Below are 24,480 nucleotides of genomic sequence, written 5' to 3'. Positions count from 1 at the left end.
ATTAGCCATGACTGCAGGTCCTATAAGCAAATTTAAAGAGTCGGGAAAGTCATCCCACGTCTGTGTTGTGGTTGTGGGTAACAGGATCTTGAGAGCTCTGTGCATACGAGCTAGCCATCTTTGGGAAGACAAGTAGCAAAAACTGCAAACACACTGACATTACAAAAGTTACGAACGTAATATATAATAAGTGAGAACGTAACAAAGCAGAGACCACTTCAAACCTTAAACCAAAGGCATGAGTTCCCACTCTCAATTCTAGAAAATATCATCTTCAAAACCTCTCTGTTGCCCAAACTAAACTTTTCTATCGGGATTTTAGCTCTTTCCTACGTTCTTTTGATTATCATTACTCATGCGTGTGCTGTTGCATCTAAGATCTTACTGTTTTTTCTTAATTAGAACAATTTCTATATCTGTGCTCTAGGTTTCCCAGAGAAAACCAGTGTTGGAAAGCTTAGGGTTACTTCTGGGCACAAAACAGACGATGTGAGCTAGGAGATAAGATTGGATTTTGATCGAGTTGGAAAGGAATGCCTTGTCCTTATACATTTAGTTATTCTGATTGTCTTACAGAAACATAGGAACAGGACAGATTAGTTCTGGTCTGCCCCTCGATAGTACCTAGCAGTAAGAACTCACAACTAACACTGGCATGTCCAATACCATCCTTGTTTATAGTCGAAGGTAGAAAAGCGTATCTAAACAGAGGAGCATATTTTGAATGAATGTACTTTAGAAGAGATTATGACAGATTATGTTAAAAATACAGTTGTTAGGGGCGCCTGGGTGGCTCAGTGGATTAAGCCGCTGCCTTCGGCTCGGGTCATGATCTCAGGGTTCTGGGATCCAGCCCCGCATCGGGCTCTCTGCTCTGCAGGGAGCCTGCTTCCTCCTCTCTCTCTGCCTGCCTCTCTGCCTACTTGTGATCTCTCTCTCTGTCAAATAAATAAATAAAATCTTTAAAAAAAATACAGTTTTTAAATTGTTATCTTCAAAATAGGGCTGTGTAAATTGTCTTTTCTTCTATATGCACTCTGTAGGGCTCCAAATACCATATAGGGACAAAATGTGTGTCTTCTCTGTGCTTTGTAAATATACTTTCATGGAACAACTAGGGCTTTCAATTTTAATCAGCTTTAAAATATTCTTTTTTTTTTTAAACCGACATATCGTTAACAGTGTTGCATTAATGTCATGAGTACAACATAGGGATTCCACAAGTCAGTATGTTATGCTGTGCTTAATAGTAGAGTGGTGACTGTCCCCTGTGGTCCTAAAATATTCTTATTAAAACCAAATAGAAACATGCAAATGCATACACACACAAAAAAGTGTAAGCTTTCAAGACATCATTGGAAATCTACTCAAATACTGTATTTCTCCCCAACTTTATTTTATAGCTTGGGTCATCATGGGTACATATAAGTGTTGGGACAATGACATCTGTGTAATTCACAGCATGGAATGGGTGATTTGGGGTTTGGGGTTTTCTTTTTCTTTTTTCTTTCTTTCTTTTTGTTTTTGTTTGTTTGTTTGTTTAATTTGCTTTAAGCAATTTTGTTAATTTTCCTTTAAGCATATACCAAACACTTAAAGAACAGAATCAACAAATGCATATGCGTCACCTTCACACCAAATCATTCCCTACACAACACAGGCAATCAGACAGCATCGAAGTCTCCTTAATCTCTAAGCCAGAGTCTAGGTAGACCAGTAATCCGTTTTCCCTCTGGACTCAACTTCATTTCCTGAAAGAGCATCTCTCCGTTCTTGTTGTGCGTCGGTGAAAACAGGTAAGTAGCCACGTGTCTGTTATCAAAGAAGTCAGGAGAGTCGCTGAGTGTGTGGGAGCATGCCTCGGTCCAGCAGGCACGGGGATCCTTCCCCATTCCGTTCCCCAGGCAATGCTCTGGGGTAGTTCCTCTCCTCCTCTCAATTCCACATGTGAAAAAATTGGGACTTGGACATCTTCAATGCCTGAGGCATCCCTGCAGATGCCAACCCCAAGGTGGCTGAGTCTGACCCCAGTGCACGTGGTCACCTGCTATTGAATGATGCATGTGTATCCTTCCTAGAAGAGTGGGAAGCTCTGTAGTGGAAATCCACTAAAATAAATTTACAGAGCTGAGACATTGGAGACAATCAGGAAACGCTGGAGAAGGGACATGCATGGGTAGAGGGAAAGAAAGCAAGGCCACTGAATTCCTGCTTAAGGGGTTGGAGCAGGGAGGGGATGGGGTTGGTCTACACTCCGTAAGCAACTAGAAATAGTGAGGCCAGGTCTATAGGAGGAAGGCAGGTTAGGGCAGTGTGGACCAGGCCACTTCAGGGCTCACAGCAGCCCTTTACAGAGCATCCTGGAAGCAGCCAACTGTGTATAAAACCAAAGAGATACAGGGGTGCCTGGGGAGCTCAGTCATGAACCAACTGCCTTCAGCTCAGCTCATGATCCCAGCGTCCTGGGTTCGAGCCCCGCATTGGGCTCCCTGTTCAGCAGGAAGCCTGCTTCTCCCTCTCCATCTCTCCCTGCTTGTGTTCCCTCTCTCGGTATCTCTCTGTCTGTAATAAGTAAATAAAATCTTAAAACAAGAAAATCAAAGAGATACAGAAATGCAAGCCTTATCCTGGGGTCAGTCAAAAAAGTAACATAGTGTTTGTATGATTACTAAAGACTGAGCTACAAATTGGGGGAAAAAAACGTAAACCCACATTTAGAATTAAGTGTGAAATTCACCTATAACCGCATTCCCAGAATTAGGCACTATTGATTGTTGGATTTCCTTCCAGAGTTTGTATTTTATACCTCGCTTTATTATGTTAATACGCATGGGATCTTAGGACCCAGGATTCAGCAATTCATTGATTTCCCTTGAGAGATCTTTCCCATGTTTCTGTGTCTCCTCAAATGAAGGCCCTCTCTGCATAGGCATTCTATGGTTCAGCCAACAGAGTTCATGCAACAAATCTTTTATTCATGAACACCGAGATCGCTGTCATCCCTTATTTTCAAAATTACAATCAATAAGTATTGATCTTTTTGTGCATGGCTACCTCTGGACAATCAAATAAAGATTTATTTATTTTAATAGAAATAGACCTTCAGGGTCAAAGGGTCTTAGGGTTATCTTCATAGTATGGGCATGAGTTGGAAGCAGCCAGGATGGAGAAGTGAACAGAATGTCTTGTCTCAGGCGCTGGGATGCAGACCCAGCAGAGAAACGAGGTTGGCTCGGAGGGGATCATGCCCCAGACATAATGGCCATGGCCAGAATTTCATCACTGTAAAACTTCGAGGACCTTCACGTTTTGATCTCCACTCTGCAATAAACAAAACTGTGTTTATCATCTTGCATTCTGTTTCCAGAATATGATTTTGGTTTTAGGGTGTCCACTAATACAATTCCAACTAAAGTACTTTAAAAACCTGTGCAGCCTTGTTCTCAACTGCAGTGCGGGAAATAGAATATACTTTCTGGAACTAATGTAAGGAATCCCGTTAACGACTTAACGGGCCCCGTGTTTGAAACCTGTGCCGTAGAAATCATCCGTCCTCATAATTGTCTTTGATTTATTCTCCTGATGTTGGAAATGGGTTTTGACCCTGTATGACATTGATGTGGTAATTAAATGACTCCTGTCATTTGTAAGTAAACCAAAAACTACAAATAGAGACACTAAATTTTAAGAGCTTTCCCCCATTGGGCTTACAGAATTGGGGTATGTTTCTTTCCGTCCCTCCCATCCATAGGTATAGACCCTTTCATCAAATCATGCATGATTCCACCAAGAAAACTTAAGTTTCACGTTGTAATAGAGGCACCCACTGAAGGATTCCCTGTAAACATCAGAAAAGATAGATTTGCATGCCTTTGGCTGATTTTCGTCTTCATTCCTCTGCTTGAATTCTTATCACACATTTCTTTCTGGGCTCATTTATGTGACCTAAAATAAATTCCATTTCTTCTCATTGGAGAATTTTTATGCAAACATGCATACCAAATACAGTGCCTCATTTTTACATGATCTAGAATTTCATTCAACAGGCAGGGGAATAATGGGATTTCTGGTGTTCAGGCATTTCTCGTGGACCATATTTTAAAGCAACCTCAGGACAAGGGAGCCCGTCTCTCGGGTGAATGTGTATTTTCTTGCTCCTTCCAGGGCTTTGAATGAAACTTGGTATCCATCTAGTGTCAGCGTGTCTCAGTTGGAGGGTCTGTTTTGTATCTTTCTCCCATTGTTGCATTGTTGGGGTGGGATGGGGGCTGCTGACTGATTTACAGCCTTCATTGCAGAGACCTTAAGTCTCCAAAGCCAAATGTTTCGTCAGCTGAAATGCTTCAAGGAGGTGCAGCCAAGAGTGCTTATCAGTGAAAGAAGCCATTTGTTTAAAATCCCTGGTTTTAGCCAGCCAAGGGGCTGCTTCTGTTCATTCATCTGCGGCATATATGGGGAATTAAGTCCTCTTCGGTGGGGCAGACTTTTAAGGATGCGTCTACCCGCGCTCCGCTTTGGTGATGTGCCTGGCTGTTTCCAAATTGATTATCTGCTCTCACGTTCATAGAATTCCCCAGGAATAAATGCATATACATCTCCTATCTGCATTATATCCAGCACCGCATTTCCACCGTCGGAGCAGCGAAGGAATACCCTCTTGCAGACAAAATTAAATTGCTCCCATTCACTGCGTACCTGCAATGGAAACTCCGCCTTGTGGCTTGTTTAAATTACAAGAGAAGGGGGAAAAAAAAAAAGTCCCTGGGTGTTGCAATAAATGAAGATTGTGTAAGCAAGAAACTATGGAAACACCAACTTCAAAAAAAAAAAAAAAAGAACCACGTTCATTTGCTGAACTTTAGAGATGCACGGACGGGCTGTTTCCCTCAGGACTTCTGGAAGGAATTCAGAATCGCAAAGATCCAGTCTTTCAATAGGAGGCTGTTAGGAGAGCTCGGCTTTGCCAGGATATAGAATATTAATTAGCCTGGCATTTGAGAGGTTACAACAGACACGTTTTTGCTCGGGAGGGGCTCCAATTTAATAAGGGCGGATGATTTACCGTATGTTGCAAATCCTTGCCGTGCTCCAGGGAAACAAAATAAGCAAATAGGTCATTCTGGGAGACTTGACGGGGAGGAGAGAGGCGGTGGAGGAAGGATGTGTTAAAGACAGAGCAGTTCTGCCAAAAAATTACTAGGGCCTGTAGGAATTAATCACCTCTTTCCTTAATGGGGAAAGAGAGGCTTGTCTTATGGTTATTATACGGCACCCAAACTGCCATTAGGAGCCAGTTTCGTACATAAAGCTGCATGAAAAGGGGCTTTTCTCCCAAGCAGAGGGCAATGCATTTTATGAGAAACTGTGTAAAAGGTTGCGTGATGCATGCCAGAACCAGGGAACATTCGCTGGCATGAAACGCTAATTAGTAATTGCTAATTAAATGAGGGAGGGGCTGGTAACGTCGGGACGTTCCCACTAATCACCCCTAATCTCAGCTCCGTCCCTGTGAACGCCGCAGAAGCCTGGATCTGTGGGACGTGCCCTAAATGCATAACCTCGCAGGTTTCATCTTGCGTCTGTCTGCAGATAAAAGAGATGGAGACACCGATCGTGGCAATTTTAGAAAATCCCCCCCACCCCCCCCAAAAAAAGCCTTCCCGTTGCTTTATTTGAAACCGGACTCATTCATTTCTGTTACCCACCCAGCTCACACTGTGCATTTTTCTCAGGTGCCCGGGGAATGAAGAAGCCTTGCTTCCTCGGTGGGTCAAAGCCTTCGTCCTCACCTTATTCGGTTTTAGGTTCTAGAAGCCCACTCTCGAGAGTTCCTCAATTTGCTGTCAGCTTAGGGTGGGGAGCGGTTTGATGACCGCGGTTCTGATACCTGTTCTTTCAGGGCCTGAATCTGTCCAGGCCACGTCAGCACTACAGCAGGTGGTCACAGGAATTTAATAAGCACTAATTGGAATGAGGGGAATGGCTTGGCCCTTGGAAACGCAGGGGAAGAGAGAACGAGCATAATTCAGGGCTTGGGGGCAAGGGCACATAACACATTAAAATGGCTAAAACATAATTTTTATGACTTGCACTTTTTTGGGGGAGGGTCAGAAGGCTTATGTAAGAAAGAAAGGGATATAAACTTGGGTTAATGTTCGAACAATAAATAACGTTGGGAGGTGTTCACAGTCGTAGCTCTGAATTTCAGCAGGAGAGCGTCTGTGGACAAAACGACTTCAAATGTCGGAGGGAAGCCTTTTTTCCAGATCAGGATCTTTGTGCCACATGGAACAGGCAAGGAGTCCAATATCCATGTGGTCCTTTATTCCCATAAATGCCTTTTTTTTTTTTTTTGCAGCTTTTAAGGGGGAATTAAGAATTTGATGCCTTGAGTGAAACTAGCTCCTCAAGTAGCAGAATCTTCCTTCTTCTTGAAATAAAACATACCAGCTCGAAACGTTTTAGGGACAGTCGGAGGGATTTGAATATGTGTTGTTGGGTAAGATTAAAGACTTGTGTGTTGCTGCGTGTGAGTCTAAATTTTTCTCTGTAGGGGGAAGATAGAGGTGCATGTTAACTAAAACCGGGATCTCATGATAGCTGTCGTTTACTCGAAACTGAACCATTAAAAGGAATGAAATGAAAACATTAATAAGAAATTAAATGGGAAAAAGCTGACCTATGTTGCTTTTATATACACGCTCGATCTCTTAAACATCAGTGCAGAAATCCCAGCAGCCCAACATATACACTGATTTTTCCCGAAAAACCTCTTTTAGCCTGGAAAACTTCTTTTAGGATTTTCCCTGAAAAACTTCTTTTAGGAGACTTTCTCACTTTTGCAACCCGCCCGTGCACAGGAATGATCAATTGAATCTGGTCCAATGCATAGTCTCTGGTATGGTCAGGTGTTACAGACATTTTAGACTGATGGTGCCCGATAGGCGAACCCTGTGCAAACTCACAGATGACACATTGTATCTTAGGGTCCACATCGCAACAATGATTCACGTAGCCTCATCCTTCCTGCCGGGCAAGTGTTGCTTCTCACTTAGAGGGAGACTGGGGCAAAGAATGAGATACATTTTCAAGGACCAGCAATGTATAGTCGACGACCCAAAAGATCCTGTTTTCTCTTGCAGGGTTTTTAAGTACCGGCGACCAGGCGGCCAAGGGCAACTACGGGCTCCTGGATCAGATCCAGGCACTACGGTGGATTGAGGAGAACGTCGGGGCCTTCGGCGGCGACCCCAAGCGAGTGACCATCTTCGGCTCTGGGGCAGGAGCCTCTTGCGTCAGTCTGTTGACCTTGTCGCACTATTCAGAAGGTAACAAGGGCATCCCTGTGCTGGTGCACGACTCCCAGGGCTGAGCCAGGAACACACACGGAGTGCAGATCCCAGGGACCCTTTGTCTCTCTTGGAGCTGAAAATCCCCAACTTGTTTTAGGTTCTAGAAACCCACTCTCATGAGCTCCCATCCTCTTTCTCCCTCTCCTCCTCCTCCTTCTTCCTCGTCCCCTTTCTCTTCCTCTTTTAAAGATTTTATTTATCTGAGAGATAGTGAGAGACACGGAGAGAAACAGATTTCCCAGTGAGCAGAGAACCCGATGCGGGACTCGATCCCAGGACCCCAGGATCATGACCTGAGCCGAAAGCAGACGCTTAACAACTAAGCCACCCAGGCGCCCCTATTCTTCTAACTCAGGTTTCTTCCCTTGTGAACCATACTTTGTCATCTCAGTTACATTAACAATTAGATGCCAGTTGCAACACTTGGGACACAATGACTCCTTCCGAAACACCAACGCCTTTGCTTCTGCCTTTCCAACTTGACTTGGTCAAGTTTAAATTTTATCATTTCGGTCAACATTAAATTCAGTCAACTTCTCCTCTCAACTTGGGAAAGATAACACAGAAGAGAGACAGGGATATGGGTAAGGGTTGCAGATTTGTTCATTTGGTAAGGAATGGGGCTCGTGGCCTTGAGTTTGATTTTTGTTTTTGTTTTTGTTTTTAAGTCACTGGTCTGGGATACCCAGATAGCACAGTCCGTTAAGTGCCTTAGTCTTGATCTCAACTCAGGTCATGATCTCAGGGTCCTATGATCCAGCCCTGCATCGGGCTCCATGCTGGGCGTGAAGCCTACTTACATGTCTCCCCTTCTGTCTCACTCTGCTACTCACCCCACTTAAAACAATTTAAAAAAATTAATTTAATAATAATAATAAGAAGAAAAACCTAACCACCCTAACTCAAAGTGGCTCCCTGATGTTCATTGGAACCTGTAGCACTGAAGGGGAAACTTGAAGCTCATCTACTCCAAAGCCACCATTTATAAAAAGGAAACTGAAGCCCAGAGAGGTTGGTTAACCCACCTAGGGTCACAGAGCAATGAGAGAACCAGGTAAGAAACAATGCTTCCCAGGCCCCAATTCAAACCATCGTTTGAATTCCCATCATTCCCCCAAGACTAACAAACATCGGGGGCAGCTAAAGGATAGTCCTGGTCTTCTGGACAGAATAGACTTGCCTTACAGATTCGGGAATATCTGTGCAAATTCCCCGTAGCCTCCCCTAGTTGCTATTTTACGGACCAACTGCTTTTCCACTTTCATTTTCTTTAGGAAATAAGCGTTCAGCTTGAGTACAAATTTTTACTGGTCACAGGTACCAATGTGACAAGTGGATTTTCAGCATGGTAGGGAGATTCAGAACTCACTTGCCAATAAAATGCTCAGTGTAGGGACCATAAGCAACCACCAGTCAAATCAAAGCAGACAGACTTGTAGGTGATTTCACAGCGTCTAAGGAGAGCTCGAATTTGGGGCTCACACTTGTATCATCCCTTTGTTTTTACAAAAATGAAAAAGTGCACAATGAGAGGGGACATTGGTAATATCCATTTGTACAGCATTCCAGAAAATATTGAGACTTTCCCATTTGTCAAGGGATAGAATCCCAGTTCTCAAGTGAGCAAGTCGTCAGAACCGGCTTCCATAGTAAACACAAGAAACCAAATGTAATTGGAGAAAGAGCATAATTACTTAAATCGAGAGATCGAAAATGAGTGAGTTCTGTGGCAAGGCTGTGCCTGGGTCATTTGCATAACAACCCAACAAGATAGAAATACCCAGACTGTCAGCCTTAGAATGGTACTTCTGGCAATGTTGTCTAAAAAACGGTCACCACGTGCCTGAAATATGATGCTTTTGTGAAGATGTTCACCATGGCATTATAACTTTTATTAAAGATTTTATTTATTTATTTGACATGGGCAGTGCTCCAGTCTCCAGAATCCTATCTTCCTGATTGCAATCATGTTTTCCTCCCTTGATTGCTTGCATGACCTTAAAACTCTACAGGGCATGACCTTCTGGGCGCCCAGCTGAATTACTCTTCCAGAAACTCCGGAAACCTCGGAGCTCCATCATGCTGGAATTCAAGAAAATGTCAGGAAGAGACAAGAAAGAGAATGCTATCATTTCATACCCCATCATCTTGTCCTGTAGTAGTGAAAAATAGAGGGTTTACCCAAAAAAAATTTTTTTTTACTCACTGACATTCATATACTAGATGGATCTGATAGAAAATTGGACGCTATACAGAAGTTTACTCATGAAATTGTCCAATTTTTTTCCCCCCACTTCTCACCAAACAGACATTTCTAACTTGTGGCAAAATACAAAACAGTGATTTTGAGTTAACATGATTTCAAGATCACGGATTTGTGGAAAAATGCATTTTAGCTGGGCAATCCAACTGAGCATTCTTTTGGGAATCGCTAATTTAATTACTATTTTACTTTATTTTTATTTTTTTAAAGATTTTATTTATTTATTTGACAGAGAGAGATCACAAGTAGGCAGAGAGGCAGGGAGAGAGAGAGGAGGAAGCAGGCTCCCTGCTGAGCAGAGAGCCCGACGCAGGGCTCGATCCCAGGACCCTGGGCCAAAGGCAGAGGCTTTAACCCACTGAGCCACCCAGGCACCCCTTTAAATACTATTTTAGTTGTAGAAGTATAACGCTGGTACTGTATTGATGGTGGAGTTAGAAATACGTGTCTGAATTTATACTCTGAAATTGATTTCAGTGGATATTTTGGTTTTTTTCTTTTTCTTTTTTTTCCCCCATAATGAAGTGGTACCTGGTTTAGTTTCGGAAGCAAAATGCGCTTTGATGTCTTCTTGGCCCAGAGCATGTTTTTAAGGAACGGAGGAAAGGAACGGAGGAAAGTTCCTCCGTTAAGTCTCTGAGGCTTTATTTACAGCATCTGGGGATGGGGATGCCCACACGACACAAAACTGGGGACAGATACATGCAATGCAGTTTTTTGTTTTTTTTTAAACCACGGCAGCGAAGTTGCACATTGTAAATGCAGTTTCATTTCCTTAAATGCCGTGTGCGTGTGTGCATGTGCGTGAAAAACATCCCAGAAGACCAACGTCCAGCAGGCGGGGGCCGGGAGGAGGGGAAGGGGGAGAGAAAGAGATGGAAATGAGGAAAAAAAATCCTGAAAGAGCTGAATGCTACTGTATCCAGAAATTCACATGCCCGCGAGACAATCGGAGCCTTCTTTGCGAAGTAAAAGCTGCTTTTCTGTCTCTGGGGTTTTCATTTGCACCTGCAGGTCTGTTCCAGAAGGCCATCATCCAGAGTGGCACGGCCCTGTCCAGCTGGGCGGTGAACTACCAGCCTGCCAAGTACACGCGGATATTGGCAGATAAGGTTGGCTGCAACATGCTGGATACGACCGACATGGTAGAATGTCTTCGGAATAAGAACTACAAAGAACTCATTCAGCAGACCATCACCCCCGCCACGTACCACATTTCCTTCGGCCCCGTCATCGACGGTGATGTCATCCCGGACGACCCTCAGATTCTGATGGAGCAGGGGGAGTTCCTGAACTACGACATCATGCTGGGCGTCAACCAGGGGGAAGGCTTGAAGTTTGTGGATGGCATCGTGGACAACGAGGACGGCGTGACACCCAACGACTTTGACTTCTCCGTGTCCAACTTTGTGGACAACCTGTACGGCTACCCAGAGGGGAAAGACACGTTGCGGGAGACCATCAAATTCATGTACACGGACTGGGCCGACAAGGAGAACCCGGAGACGCGGCGGAAAACCCTGGTGGCTCTCTTCACGGACCACCAGTGGGTGGCCCCCGCCGTGGCCACGGCCGACCTCCACGCCCAGTACGGCTCTCCGACCTACTTCTACGCCTTCTACCACCACTGCCAAAGCGAAATGAAGCCCAGCTGGGCGGACTCAGCCCACGGCGATGAAGTGCCCTATGTCTTTGGGATCCCCATGATCGGCCCTACCGAACTCTTCAGCTGTAACTTCTCCAAGAACGATGTCATGCTCAGCGCGGTGGTCATGACCTACTGGACCAACTTCGCCAAAACCGGGTATGTGCTTCCCACGTCGGCTTCTTTCTTCTCTCCTAGTTTGTCTGGGTGCCCCATACGAGTACGGCTTCCACGACTGAAAGCAGACCTGCTCACGCACACACACCCGATGATGGTGGGGGAATTTTACTAATGTGTTCCCTGCATCACTAAAAAAAAGTCTGTTTCCCACCTGCCGCTTCAAGGCAGAGACCTACCTGGCAATTGTATTGCTTTCTGATCCCACAATTTCCAGGCTCAGTAGGACCTTTCTCCTTTGACAAGGAGATAAGGACCTGATCTCCCTGGGCAGCCTTATCAAAACCCGTGTGCCACATGGCAAATTCTGCTTCTAATGTACCCACGAGATAAAGCCCATCTCGTCATACATCTAGGAAATACTATGTGTGTGTGTGTGTACTCTATATTTAACCAGGCATATATGTTATATTTATACATATATATATACATAATACATATATATATTTATAGTGTTTCTCTACAGTTATGAGACGTGTTTCCTATACATATACATATATTTACAAATATATTTATTTACTTAAATATGTCCCTACACATTTATTTCATAAATAAAGACATTTCATATATATGTGTGTGTGTGTATGTATATGTACCTATAGGAAATAAATCTATATAAATATATAGGACACATATATACCTATATATGTGTAGATATGTATGTATATATATAGACATATGTATATATCTATCTATATAAATAAATCTATATAATAGATTTATAGATAATAGATTTATAATATATAAATAATATTATATAATATTTATTATTATTATTTTATTATATTATATTATATAAATAATATTATAGATAATAGATTTATAGGTAATAAATACACCTAAAATGTACACAAATAGATACAAATAGATACATATATACAAATAGATACATATTATACAAATAGATATACATAGATATATGTATACAAATAGATACATTATGTATCTATGTATCTATACACAGATATACATATACAAATAGATATATTATATATATATGTATATCTATGTATATCTATCTATTTGTATATGTATAATATGTATGTATCTATTTGTATATATGCATATATACATGTATCTATTTGTACATATATAGGGAAGTATAGAAATATGTCATTTACATATAAAATATATACATAGTATATAAATATGTGTGTGTTTGTATATATATATATAACCTCAGAGGGAAGCTCATCGGTTCAAGTTAGTGGCAACCACACACGACCCACACATAACAACAGTTCCCACTGACGTCCCCTTGAGCAGTGTCCCTGCAAACAAGGAGACAGAAAGACTCCCCAGCATTTCAAATAGCAGCAAACCTCACATCATCTTTTCATTTTTCTCTTGTCTAATAACACGATCGTGGAAACTAATGGACTGTCATTCTCCTCTCCTGCTGTCTCTGCTTCCCTCATTAACCTTGAGCCTCGTGCACAGAATTCACCTCGGAGATGCCCACAGCTCTGAGGGTTGGAGAAGGTCCCCGTGGCGTGCCGGGCGTCGGACTGGGGTTCCCAGGCAGTGGCAGCCCCATAGTGCCCGAGTCCTACGCAGCTCAAGACACAAGCTGTGGGGACGCCATGGGCGTGCATGGTTACTTAGGGTTGCAGTGGGTGTCATTCTTTATGGAGACCCCCAATAATCGTGGGCGGCAAGTGGTTCCAGAATATTTTGTGGTCTTAGCAAAGGCACGGTGTGCTTCTAGAGTGCCAAGTGTTGCACGGATATGCACTTGGAACTGTCAGATGTGACCACAGGTGTGCTCTAAGAAAGGCTCGTTTGGGGGCAGGGGGGGACCAGAGGACGTGTGGACCTTTGGGAAAGTTGCTGGCCTGTTGCCTGAAAATTCTCTCTTCGACAAGGACATGACGGAGGCCATGTCCACAAGCATTTTTATATCATCCTTGTTTTGCATTATTGTACCATTCCTGAGGCTCCTAAAACTGGGTACCACAGAGGTTAAAACCACAGAAGTATCTTGTCTCAGAGTTGGATGCTGGAAGTCCAAAATACACATGTTGGCAGAGCCAGGCTTCCTCTAAAACCTCTACGGGAAGGTTTCACGCCACTTCCTAGCTGCTGCTGCTTGGCAGGTGTCTTTGGCGTTGCTGTCCAGAGACGTCCTTCCAATTCCTGCATCTGCCTCCTGGACCAGCCCCTCTGTGTCTCTCTGTCTTTACATGCCCCTCTTTTTAACAGGGCGTCGGTCAGATTGGCTCTTAGAAGTCCCACCTTCTCTGTCCCATCTTGACTGATGCCATCTGCAATGGCCCTATTTCCAAATAAGGCCATATTTTGAGGGACTGGGGGTGAGCATTTCAGCCTGTGTTGATGTCAGGGGAGAACACGTCAAACATCAGCCCTGTGAAAGGCGGTATGATGTCCAGTTTGTCACTGAACTCAGGTATGGGTGCCTTTCCTAGTAAAGTGTCACATTCTTGAAGCAGAAAGCCTCACAGGGCCACTTCCCAGATGATGGCCAGCCCGTTCACAGACACTGGCGTCCACACTCTTTACATCATATCCAAACACACCGCCACTGCCTACCTTAGTTAAAACCACATACTTTTTTTCCTTACGGGTTTGGAGATGAACTTCCTATGATTTTCTTAAATGGGAAGCGAGGCTCATTCATCACCCGTGTAACTGAACCATTAAAAAAAATGGTAAAATCCAAACAAAGCCATTAAATTCTCATTAGAGCCTCTCGCCTTGCCAAAGGCTCTGAGGCCAACGCTCCTGCGCTGTTTAAAAAGAAAGAGAAAAAAGATAAAGGATATTAATAAATGTCATGAGATGGGAAAGAGCTTCTACCACCCAATGGGACTTTTCCCCAAGACCTATCAAAGACGGAGCCAGAATTAAAAAACACCATAGTGTTCCGTGATGGTGTGTTATTTTTAATGCCCTCGGTGCCCAATATTGTATTGGATGCTGCTTCCCAAATTTCAGGTCTCTGTGCCTAGCGCCTTAATGGGAACTAGGGTCATTCATTGCAGATGGAATCAGTCAGGACAGCATTGGGCAGGTGGGACTCCTAAGCCAATCTGTCCAACATGTCAAGAAGATGGCCATCCAAAGATAGAGACACGTAGGCAGGTTGCCACGGAATGTCCTGTGTGGGAGTATCTCGCCATCTGTCCATCACAGCACGTTGCTATGGGGAGACGAGGCATGGCATCAAGACACGCATCCCCATTCTCGTTTGGTGTTTCTTCCAATCTTCTTCACCTTCCAGACCCCACACGTGTTCCATAGTGCTCACACGTCAGACCCGGCAAGTGTATGCTGGAGCCACTTGTCGTACAACCCAAAGCTCAAAGGCTGTGACCTTCTGTCTGGGTTTCCATGTCTATATCCCATGGTCTGTTTGTCGTTAAGCACAGGAGAGTCGTGTTGGAAGTATGAGCCTAGGAGGGAGAGAGGAAGGAAAGAGGAGAGTTCCTTAGAGCTAAGAGGCTGTTTCCGTGGTCCAGGTTAGAAGACCTGCTCAGAACAGGGCTGGAAAAACAACAGCCTAGGTCAAGACAGGTACTAGTCTACAAACAGAGCTGACGTGGAAAGTTCTGATCAAAGAGAAGTGATGTCCAGGGAAAACTAAGACGAATTCCAAGGTTTACAGAGCATGAGGAAGAAGTGCCCTCTCTGTCATTTACAATGCCTTTGGGAACACAAGATCCAACCGGTCCGTAGAATCCAGGTGCTCGTGGACCAAGAGCTGATTTGGTTTGCATCCTGTGTGGGGACGTGCCAGTTATGGAGACACCAAGGGAGACTTGATCTCTGTAGAACACATTGCAACAAAGAGCGCTTGGGACAACCAGATGAAGCCTTGCCCATCGAAGGGCGTACTGAAATGGTATCCGAGTTGAGAGAATGGAAAGATGGTTCTGGCACGACCAAGGCAACCAACACAGATTTCAATTCTTGGATTTGTTCTCAGGACATTGATGTTGGTCGGCCTCACAGGCCATGACTTTCGATTTTGTTGGTTATCCTGGGATGAATCTGTATTCAACCTAAAGCGAGAGGCACTTAGGGTGGATGGCTTAGGGGGAGCTGCAGCCTATGTCTGATCTTGAAATGACCTTTCCTGCCAAAGCACAATTTAAGCTGAATGAATGAACACCTCCACCTGGTGTGCAGGGGGACGTGTGTCATTGGACCCATTTTCTTGGTGCATCATGGGTGGTCTTCTTCTGAGAGGTCTAGTAAGCAAGAGTCAGCTACCACATTATGTTAGGTGATAGGAGGAACTTCTTCCGTCAAGAAGAGCTTCTCGGAGAGTTTACTGCTATTTTTAAAAATTTTTTTTTAAAGATTTTATTTATTTATTTGACAGACAGAGACCACAAGTAGGCAGAGAGGCAGGCAGAGAGAGAGAGAGAGGAGGAAGCAGGCTCCCCACGGAGCAGAGAGCCCGATGCGGGGCTTGATCCCTGGACCCTGGGATCATGACCTGAGCCGAAGGCAGAGGCTTTAACCCACGGAGCCACCCAGGCGCCCCATATTTTTAAAGAAATCATATTGCCTATCTCTAGCAAATAAAATGGATCACAAGAACTTAGAAATGCCCTTGACTATTCCCTGCCAGAAGGATGTCCCCAATTATGACAGGTGAAAATGTGTTTCAGGTGCTGGACAGTGGAGATGCCGATATGCATTGGGGATGTTACCAGGGAGAGAAGATACGTCCGTTTCGTTCTATCCTTAATCATTATGATCTTTAATTTTACTTATGGAAATTAAAACATGCCGCCGGTGGAAGTCAGGTCTAAAAGGCAAGACACTCATATCCCACTTAGAGGTCTTGTTGTGTTTGGAGAATCTGACAAGGAAAATGATGGACTTTCCTAAGCTCTGTGAGTTTATATTGGGTTAAGGGGTCTGACTGTGCATCTCCAAGTACTTTAATAGATAGATTGTATCAGGCTAAAGCTTGCTTATCTGGATTTTCAAAATCCTCTGCTCTATTCTTTGAGAACAAAATAAACGTGTCTTTACCTTTCAAATGCACACCGGATTTCATCAAAAAGAGTCCAATATCCAACATGAACAGAACGCTCTCTTTCCCAGATGCCCCCTGCTTAATAAAAGGTCCACACAGCTGATAGACCAAATTCAGTGAAATCAGATCGATGGAAAAATAGTAGGAATCCTCACCACCTTTCTTTGCTTTTAGAACAATAAAAATCAATGACAAATGTTTCCATGGCAGATTCCAATTAAATAGGAATTTTCTCAAAAAGTTATTCCAGAAGACTCAAAAAAAAGGAAACATGAGGTGCTCGATGAAAGCCAACATTTTTATGAAACATTGTAAGAATTTTAAAGACATAAAAAATTTATTTTTAAATCTGTTAATGCTTATAAATGAACACATAACTAAGAAAACTCATGACATGGGGACCTATAATTTTGTTTTATTTTCTTAATCCCATTAGTAAAATAAAAGCACTACAGTGAATGTGTCTTCAGTTAAAAGGTAAAATTTCTTTTGCTGTATACCACATTTATATTATATATTATAGAATATAATCTATTCTACATTTTATGCAGCGTATACTATGGTATACAATATACTTTCATACAGTATATATTGTACTATAAAAGTACCATATACTTTTATACAGTATACACTGTATATAATATACGGTATACCAGATATACTGTGGGATAGAATGCTATATGTGCTGTATAACATACAGTATATACTGTGGTATACAATACATGCTATCTATAGTACATAATATACTATGGTGTAAGTATAATAGTATACAATGTATTCATTATATATGCAATATATATGCAGTGTATATGCTGTGATATACAATCAAGACTATGTACAGTATATAGTATGCCATATAAACTATAGTATACAGTATATACTATTCATAGTATATAAGATACTGTGGCATACAGTATACTTTTATACAATGTATACTATAGACAGTATATAATATACTGCATATGCTATTGTTTATAACATATGCAATATAAAAATACAGTATACCATTCAGTAAATATTATGTATGCTGTATAGTGTACCACATATACTGTGGTGTACAGTACACTTTTATCAATGTATACTATAGACAGTATATTATATATGTTATGATTTATAATATATACAATATACAAATACAGTATACTATATATACTATGGTACACAGTAAGTACTATGTACAGTATACAGTGAACCTTATATACTGTGGTGTACAGTATGCTTTTACACAATGTATTCTATAGATAGTATATGATATACTGCCAAGGCTATGATTCGTAATATACACAATATACAAACACAGTATACTGTATGTACTGCGGTATACAGTCAGTATCATGTGCTGTGTATAGTATACCATATATACTGTGGTATACACTATAGTTTGATACATTATATATTATAGACAGTATATAATAGATTATATATGCTATGATTTACATTATAATACAAATCAGTATACTATATATACCTTGGTATACAGTAAATACTACGCACAGTATACTGTGTACCTAACATACTGTATATGCTATGATTTGTAATATATGCAATATACAAAGATAGTATACCATATATAATATCATATATCATGTGTACTGTATATGGTATGCTGGATATACTGTGGTATACAATAAATATGCACAGTGTATAGTATACCATATATACTGTGGTATACAGTAATATGCACATAATTACTGTGGTGCACAGTGTATAGTATACCGTATATATTGTAGTATACAGTAAATAGGCACAGTGCATAGTGTACCATATATACTGTGGTATATAGTAAATATGTGCAACGTATAGTATACCATATTAACTGTAATATACAGTAAATGTCATGAACATTTTATAGTATACCATATATACTGTGGTATACAGTATCCACAGTGTATAGTGTACCGTATATACTGTGGTATACAGTAAATATGCACAGTGTATAGTATACTGTATATACTGTGGTATACAGTAAATATCCGATGTGTATAGTATACCATATTTACTGTGGTATGCAGTAAATACCATGCACAGTGTATAGTTTACCGTATATACTGTGGTATAAAGTACACTTTCATCTGGCGTGCACTATATACAGGGTATAGTATACAGTGCGTGCTGTGGGTATTACAGTATGATACTTTATGGCCCTCTGTCCCTAAGCAATTTTTAGATATTCTACTTTACATATCGGCAGAAGGGGGCAATACTTATTAAGCTGTCCCTATTTGCCCCATACTTTGTAGTTATTCCTTAACCTCCATCACTTACTTCCAATCCCAGTATTCTCACCCATTCTATAGATGAAGACGACGAGCCCCAGAGAGGCTTACGAGTTTGCTCACGGTTTCACGCCTATAAAGAGAGACAGCTGCAGAGCTTAATGCATGGAAATGCTTTTGACAACCTCTCACTGAGGGCAAAGGTCCCTCCCTTAGCAGACACTGTCCCCGTTGGCCACTCTATCGTTTGCATCCTGCACAAGGCAGGGTCACGTGTGTGGACTTGGGGTCTTCAGGGAGGACCTTCGGGTCCCCCAGTCTTCTGGCATGTGAGCTGAGAGGCAGGGGCTGGACGTGGGTTTATAAATGATGCCAAGAAGCTGTTGACTGCAAAGCAGAAGTTCGAACACCCAGGACAAGCAATGTGGGTGTGCCGGTCCCAGCTTGTCTTGGCCCCTCCGTGATGTCAGAACGCCTAGGGCGGTCCACCACGTGACATTGTGCTGTGCATAACATCAACATTCTCGAAACAAAGAAACATTAAGATGAAGTATGTTTTTATACTTTGCTTGACCAACCCTAAAAATAAATGGAAGAAATGAGAATACGATATTTTGGGGAGGTTGGTTGTGATATTAAGAAAATTGGTGGCAAAGATGCTTAAAGTACCACGTGTTGTGCATTATCCTTTAATTTTGATGATTCTCTTTCTGCCTGGGCTCACTTATGTGAACAACAGGAAAAATCTCAGGTTCCAAAGTTGGCCTGGTGCACTTACCGTCCGCAGAACCCCTCAGTTTCCGGCACCGAGTGTGACTTCTCTTAAATACGTTAACCTCACTCTATCTAAAAGTGTGATCTTACCGAAATTCTTAGAACTAATGGAATATGGTTTGATCTTGACATGGCTCAGTCTTCAGCAGGTTGTCAAGTATATAAGTATCCCTCTTTCAAACACAGAGCAAGCACATCACGCCTATTACTACTGACTCACATTTTGCAACCATAAGGCCTGTTTTTAATTTGACTTTTAACATACATTTTACTTATTCAGCCTCCAATGTATATTCATCTACCGCAGATGCCACTCTTGAGCAAGAAAGGGAATGCCTACTCTTTCAACAATGACCTCCAAGTCAGGATTTCTGAGCCTCAATACTATTGACCTTTGTGACAAGAGAATTCCTTGTGTGGGGGGGCTGTTGGGCACTGGAGAATGTTGAACAGTGCCCCCAAACCCTCCACACATTCACGACTCTTCCCTCCACCCACAATGACCAAAACTGTCTCCAGACATTGCCAAGTGTCCCTGTGTGTGGGGAAAAAAATTGGTTTAGATTTATGGCGCAAAAGTACCTACACTTAAAATCCTATAAAACTTCCTACACCCATTTTTTTTTTTTTCACCTTTTCCTGGTTGAAGAGCATTTGATCTTCTCAAAAAAATAGTACAAATGTTAGGGAAATGCCATACGTCCACCATCAGGAATGATTTTTAACATCAAGGGAAGAGAGAGGATGTTAATGAGAACATAAAATGGTGAGCATGCGTAGATTACAGCTGGAGGAGTCTGGCTTCTTGGGTCCCTGGCGCTAAACAGGTGTGGTTCCCCGGTTGTCATTCCCTGTGGTATTTGATGAGGAGGTTGATTTTTCCCATGTCGAAGGGTGTGACCTTTTTTCTCTTTTCTTCTCCTTTCTGTCCCCAGTGACCCGAACCAGCCTGTTCCTCAGGATACCAAGTTCATTCACACAAAACCCAATCGCTTTGAGGAAGTGGCGTGGTCCAAGTATAACCCCAAAGACCAGCTCTATCTGCATATTGGCCTAAAGCCCAGAGTGAGGGATCACTACCGGGCTACCAAGGTGGCTTTCTGGCTGGAACTAGTTCCCCACCTGCACAACCTGAATGAGATCTTCCAGTATGTCTCCACGACCACCAAGGTCCCTCCTCCTGACATGACCTCCTTCCCCTATGGCACCCGGCGGTCTCCCGCCAAGATCTGGCCCACCACCAAACGCCCGGCCATCACTCCCGCCAACAACCCCAAACACTCCAAGGACCCTCACAAGACGGGGCCGGAGGACACCACCGTCCTCATCGAAACCAAACGGGATTACTCCACCGAACTCAGCGTCACCATCGCCGTGGGGGCCTCCCTGCTTTTCCTCAACATCCTGGCCTTTGCGGCTCTGTACTACAAGAAGGACAAGAGGCGCCACGAGACGCACAGGCGCCCCAGTCCCCAGAGAAACACGACCAACGACATCGCTCACATCCAGAACGAGGAGATCATGTCGCTGCAGATGAAGCAGCTGGAGCACGACCACGAGTGCGAGTCCCTGCAGGCTCACGACACGCTGAGGCTCACCTGTCCGCCGGATTACACCCTGACCCTGCGCCGGTCTCCGGACGACATCCCACTCATGACACCAAACACCATCACCATGATTCCCAACACACTGACGGGCATGCAGCCGTTGCACACGTTCAACACCTTCAGCGGAGGACAAAACAGTACAAATCTCCCCCACGGACACTCGACCACTCGGGTATAGCTTTGCGGTTCCCTTCCCCGCCCTCGGCTCCTCCCCACTGGAGACAGGGAGAAAGAGAGAAGCAACATCTCCCAGCGAGGAATGTCTGTCATCCCACTGACTGAGGACAGAAACAACCACCACCACCACAACAACAGAAGCGCTGCGGGGCCGCCGTCGCGTGTGTCCCTGCGGATCCATCCCATTGGCATCTCCCAGTATTACGAGATCAACTTCTGACCCTGAGAAATGTGAAAACGATTTCATCGCCGTTCCACGACCGCATCGACATCCCCATCTCTCCAGCCAACGTTCAGCGTGACGAGGACATCGCCCTCTCAAGGACCTGGGTGTTTCCAAAGCAACGAGAGAAGCTGACCCTTTGGGAACTCAGCCAGGGACACTTAAAAAAGAAAAAAAAATTTTTTTTTAAATTACAATGGAAAAACAAAACAAAACACAAAGTTCTTTATGTACCATATGACGATGGCTCTACGGAAGGATTGAAAGACGGTGGGCTTTTACCCTGCCTATGGAGCTGTGATCCAGAGAGAAGGAGAAGCAGAATTTTCCTATTAAAAGAGCGGACTCTGTAGTAACATACCTATAGTTCTGTGCAGACCTGTTTTGCCAGCCTGAACTATATGTAAGAAACTTTGTAAAAAAAAAAAAAAAAAGAAATGTATATAGCTGTGAGTTTAAACAAAAACACACACAGAGGGTTAAAAACAAAACAAAACAAAAAAAAAAACAAAACAAAAAAACAGCAACAACCAACCAACCAACAACAACAACAAAAGCTTTTATTGGTGTTTTCCGTTGGAAAGAGCTTTTACCAACATTGTGCTTTTCATTGTGGTCTGTATGTATATATATATAAATATACACTTTAGTCATTCACCTCTGTTTCCTCCCGGACACAGGACGATTTTCTTCTTAATTCCTTGCGGTGAGCCGAGACGCGGGGCTTTCTAATGGGTTTCCTTTGCAGGAGGACGTGGGGACGTGCATCGGACCCAGACTGTCTGCGTGGTGGGGCTTTCCCCCCTCTGCAGGGTTACACAAATGCATGCAATAGCATTCTTAGGAGACTGCTGGTTGGAGGCCACTTTTATTTTCGGGGGTGTGTGTGTGTGAGCCTTCCTAAAGTTGCAACGCCGGGACGGATCCCCCGCGTGGAGCGTATGAAAACTGCTGAATGAGAAAACACGCACGCACCGAGCACCGGCAGGAGAAACAAAACACAGATCTCGGTCTGTCGTTGGGGTCCTTTGAATATGTTGAGGGAGAGTCGTGAAAAGGAAAGTTGCCAAAGGGGAAAGAAAGCTTGCCTTTGGTGGGGCCGTGCCCTGCCGAGTAAATACGGCCCAGTGTTCCCCCGCAGCTGCAGAAGGCTTTTGTGTAAGCAGTAAGTCCCTTATTTACCAGCGAGCAAGATTTTTTGTTTTTTAATTCTTTCTATCATTTTTCGGAGAAAACATACGCTTGTCCGAAAGACCTGCCTTTCGAGGGCTTGTGTGTCGCTCACAGACCCGTGAATATGGCAGAGAGGAGACAAACCCACAGAAAAGGGTAGAACATTGGGAGGGCTCTGCATGGGTTTCCTGGGGAACTTAGGATGGCTTTCCCCGTCCAGGTAAGAAACGCAGGTTCCTCACCCATCTTAGATGGGCAAGTTGGGGACCAGAAATCGGCCCTCTGACACCTTCCCGTATTCCCACTGTCCTTTCAATTCCCCTAAAGGCATGCTTTGAGTGTCCCAAAGCAGAAAGGACAGATAGCCACGGTGACTCTGTCATCTGCCTTTCAAGAATTATCACAACATCGGGAAATAGTAGCCAAAGATACTTGAAAATACCGTCTCCAAGGGAGCTATGTTGGAAACCCAGGCTTCAAGGTCCTTGCCGAGTTGGGGATGCTCCATAAATACAGCCCAAGGTCCTTTCGTCCCCTCACCCGGCACAACTTTGCAAACGGACCCCCCTCCACGAACACAGTAGGGACCTCCACCGACGCAGTCAAAGACGCCCTCTAGAAAAAGGCAGTCCTTAGACATGCCTCCAAGGGACACCCCCCCAATCTGCCATTTCTCTGGGTTTAAATCCAAAGAGGGGTGGTTCTCTGTACATACGCGTACGCGACCTCTCTGAATCCCGACTTTGCACACGGTGAAACCACACTCCTTTCCTGCAGCGAGGGTCTCCCCGATACGAGTTCTGTCCCCAAGTTCCTCACTTTCTGAAGCTATCGTCAGGTCATTTTCTGCAAGCTCTGTATCCCCCCTCCACCCCCAGCTGGGTACGGCAGGTAGGCTCTCCGTGAACCGACGTGGAAAGTGATGCTTCGCATCTGTGTGGGTCCGGTAATTGTAATGTGAATTCCAATATTTGTTTAGTATTTCCAACTGTCTTCTGCTAGCAATATGCACACTAATGTGGCAGGCTTGTGACATTTGGATAAGGAAAAAAAAAAGTTCTTGTTAAGTGAATAACTTTAGCTTTTACAGAGGATATGATCAAAAGAAATTTAATACATCTTAAGGGATATCTTATTTCTACATGGAAAGAAGTTATAGAGTCTTCATAGAGTTCTATGAGAATAAAATATACTTGCTATCTATAAAAAAGTGAAAAAAAAAGAGGAAAAAAATGAGAAAAAAAAGTAAAAAAACACACACACACAAAAAAAAAACCTTTCCTAGGCTTTTATTCTTGACCTTCACAGGCACGCAGGGTTTAATGGTTTCTTGGGTTATTATTTTGCAATTTTGTTTTTGATTTTGCCTTAAGTAATGATAGAAGATATATATGGCTGGACACATATGTATAAACTTTTCAGCAGCATTTTTAATAATAAAATATCACAGTATTTTCTAATGCTTTGTGCAAATAATTGTGCGTCCGTTCTTTTTTTGTAGGTGGTCTATTTTATTGACTTTTTCTTTGTGTCCCTCCAACTGCCCTTTTCATCTTAAGAGCTCAGGGGTTCTGGTAGTGTCTCCCGTGCACGATGTTTGTGCCATCATGGGGGATGTCCTGCCTGACTCTGGAGGATAAAGGAAATCCTGCACGAGGATGCTGATGTTTCCCAAACATTTCCAAATGGCAACACTGGGATCTATGACTTCTCCCACTGCCCGTTCATTCCCCTGCCACTGGGTTTGGCATTCCAGGCGACCTAATCAGGCCCTACAAGCTTTCAAACAGCCTCCGTTGAGTAAATCTTGCAGGGACAGAAATTCAGAGTAAATCTCCAGAGGCAGAAAATCTCCACCATGC

General features: G+C 43.3%; 1 protein-coding gene across 4 annotated transcripts in view; it reads left to right on the top strand.

Moving 5' to 3' along the window:
* The window catches only part of LOC123935903 (neuroligin-4, X-linked), a 295,963-nt gene extending 271,891 nt beyond the window's left edge, over positions 1-24,072 (top strand). For all 4 annotated transcript variants that reach the window (XM_045996731.1, XM_045996734.1, XM_045996732.1 and 1 more), the window contains 3 exons: positions 7,143-7,328; positions 10,630-11,419; positions 20,374-24,072. In XM_045996731.1, coding sequence (XP_045852687.1) covers positions 7,143-7,328; positions 10,630-11,419; positions 20,374-21,223 — 1,826 coding nt within the window. In that variant the 3' untranslated portion in view covers positions 21,224-24,072. The remainder of the gene's footprint in view (positions 1-7,142; positions 7,329-10,629; positions 11,420-20,373) is intronic.
* The last annotated feature ends 408 nt before the right edge of the window (positions 24,073-24,480 follow it).

This window comes from Meles meles, chromosome Y (genome assembly GCF_922984935.1).
Source record: "Meles meles chromosome Y, mMelMel3.1 paternal haplotype, whole genome shotgun sequence".
In the NCBI taxonomy this organism is placed as follows: Eukaryota; Metazoa; Chordata; class Mammalia; order Carnivora; family Mustelidae; genus Meles; species Meles meles.
Note: the sequence above shows the minus strand (reverse complement) of the source record. Positions and strands in the feature narration are given on the sequence as shown.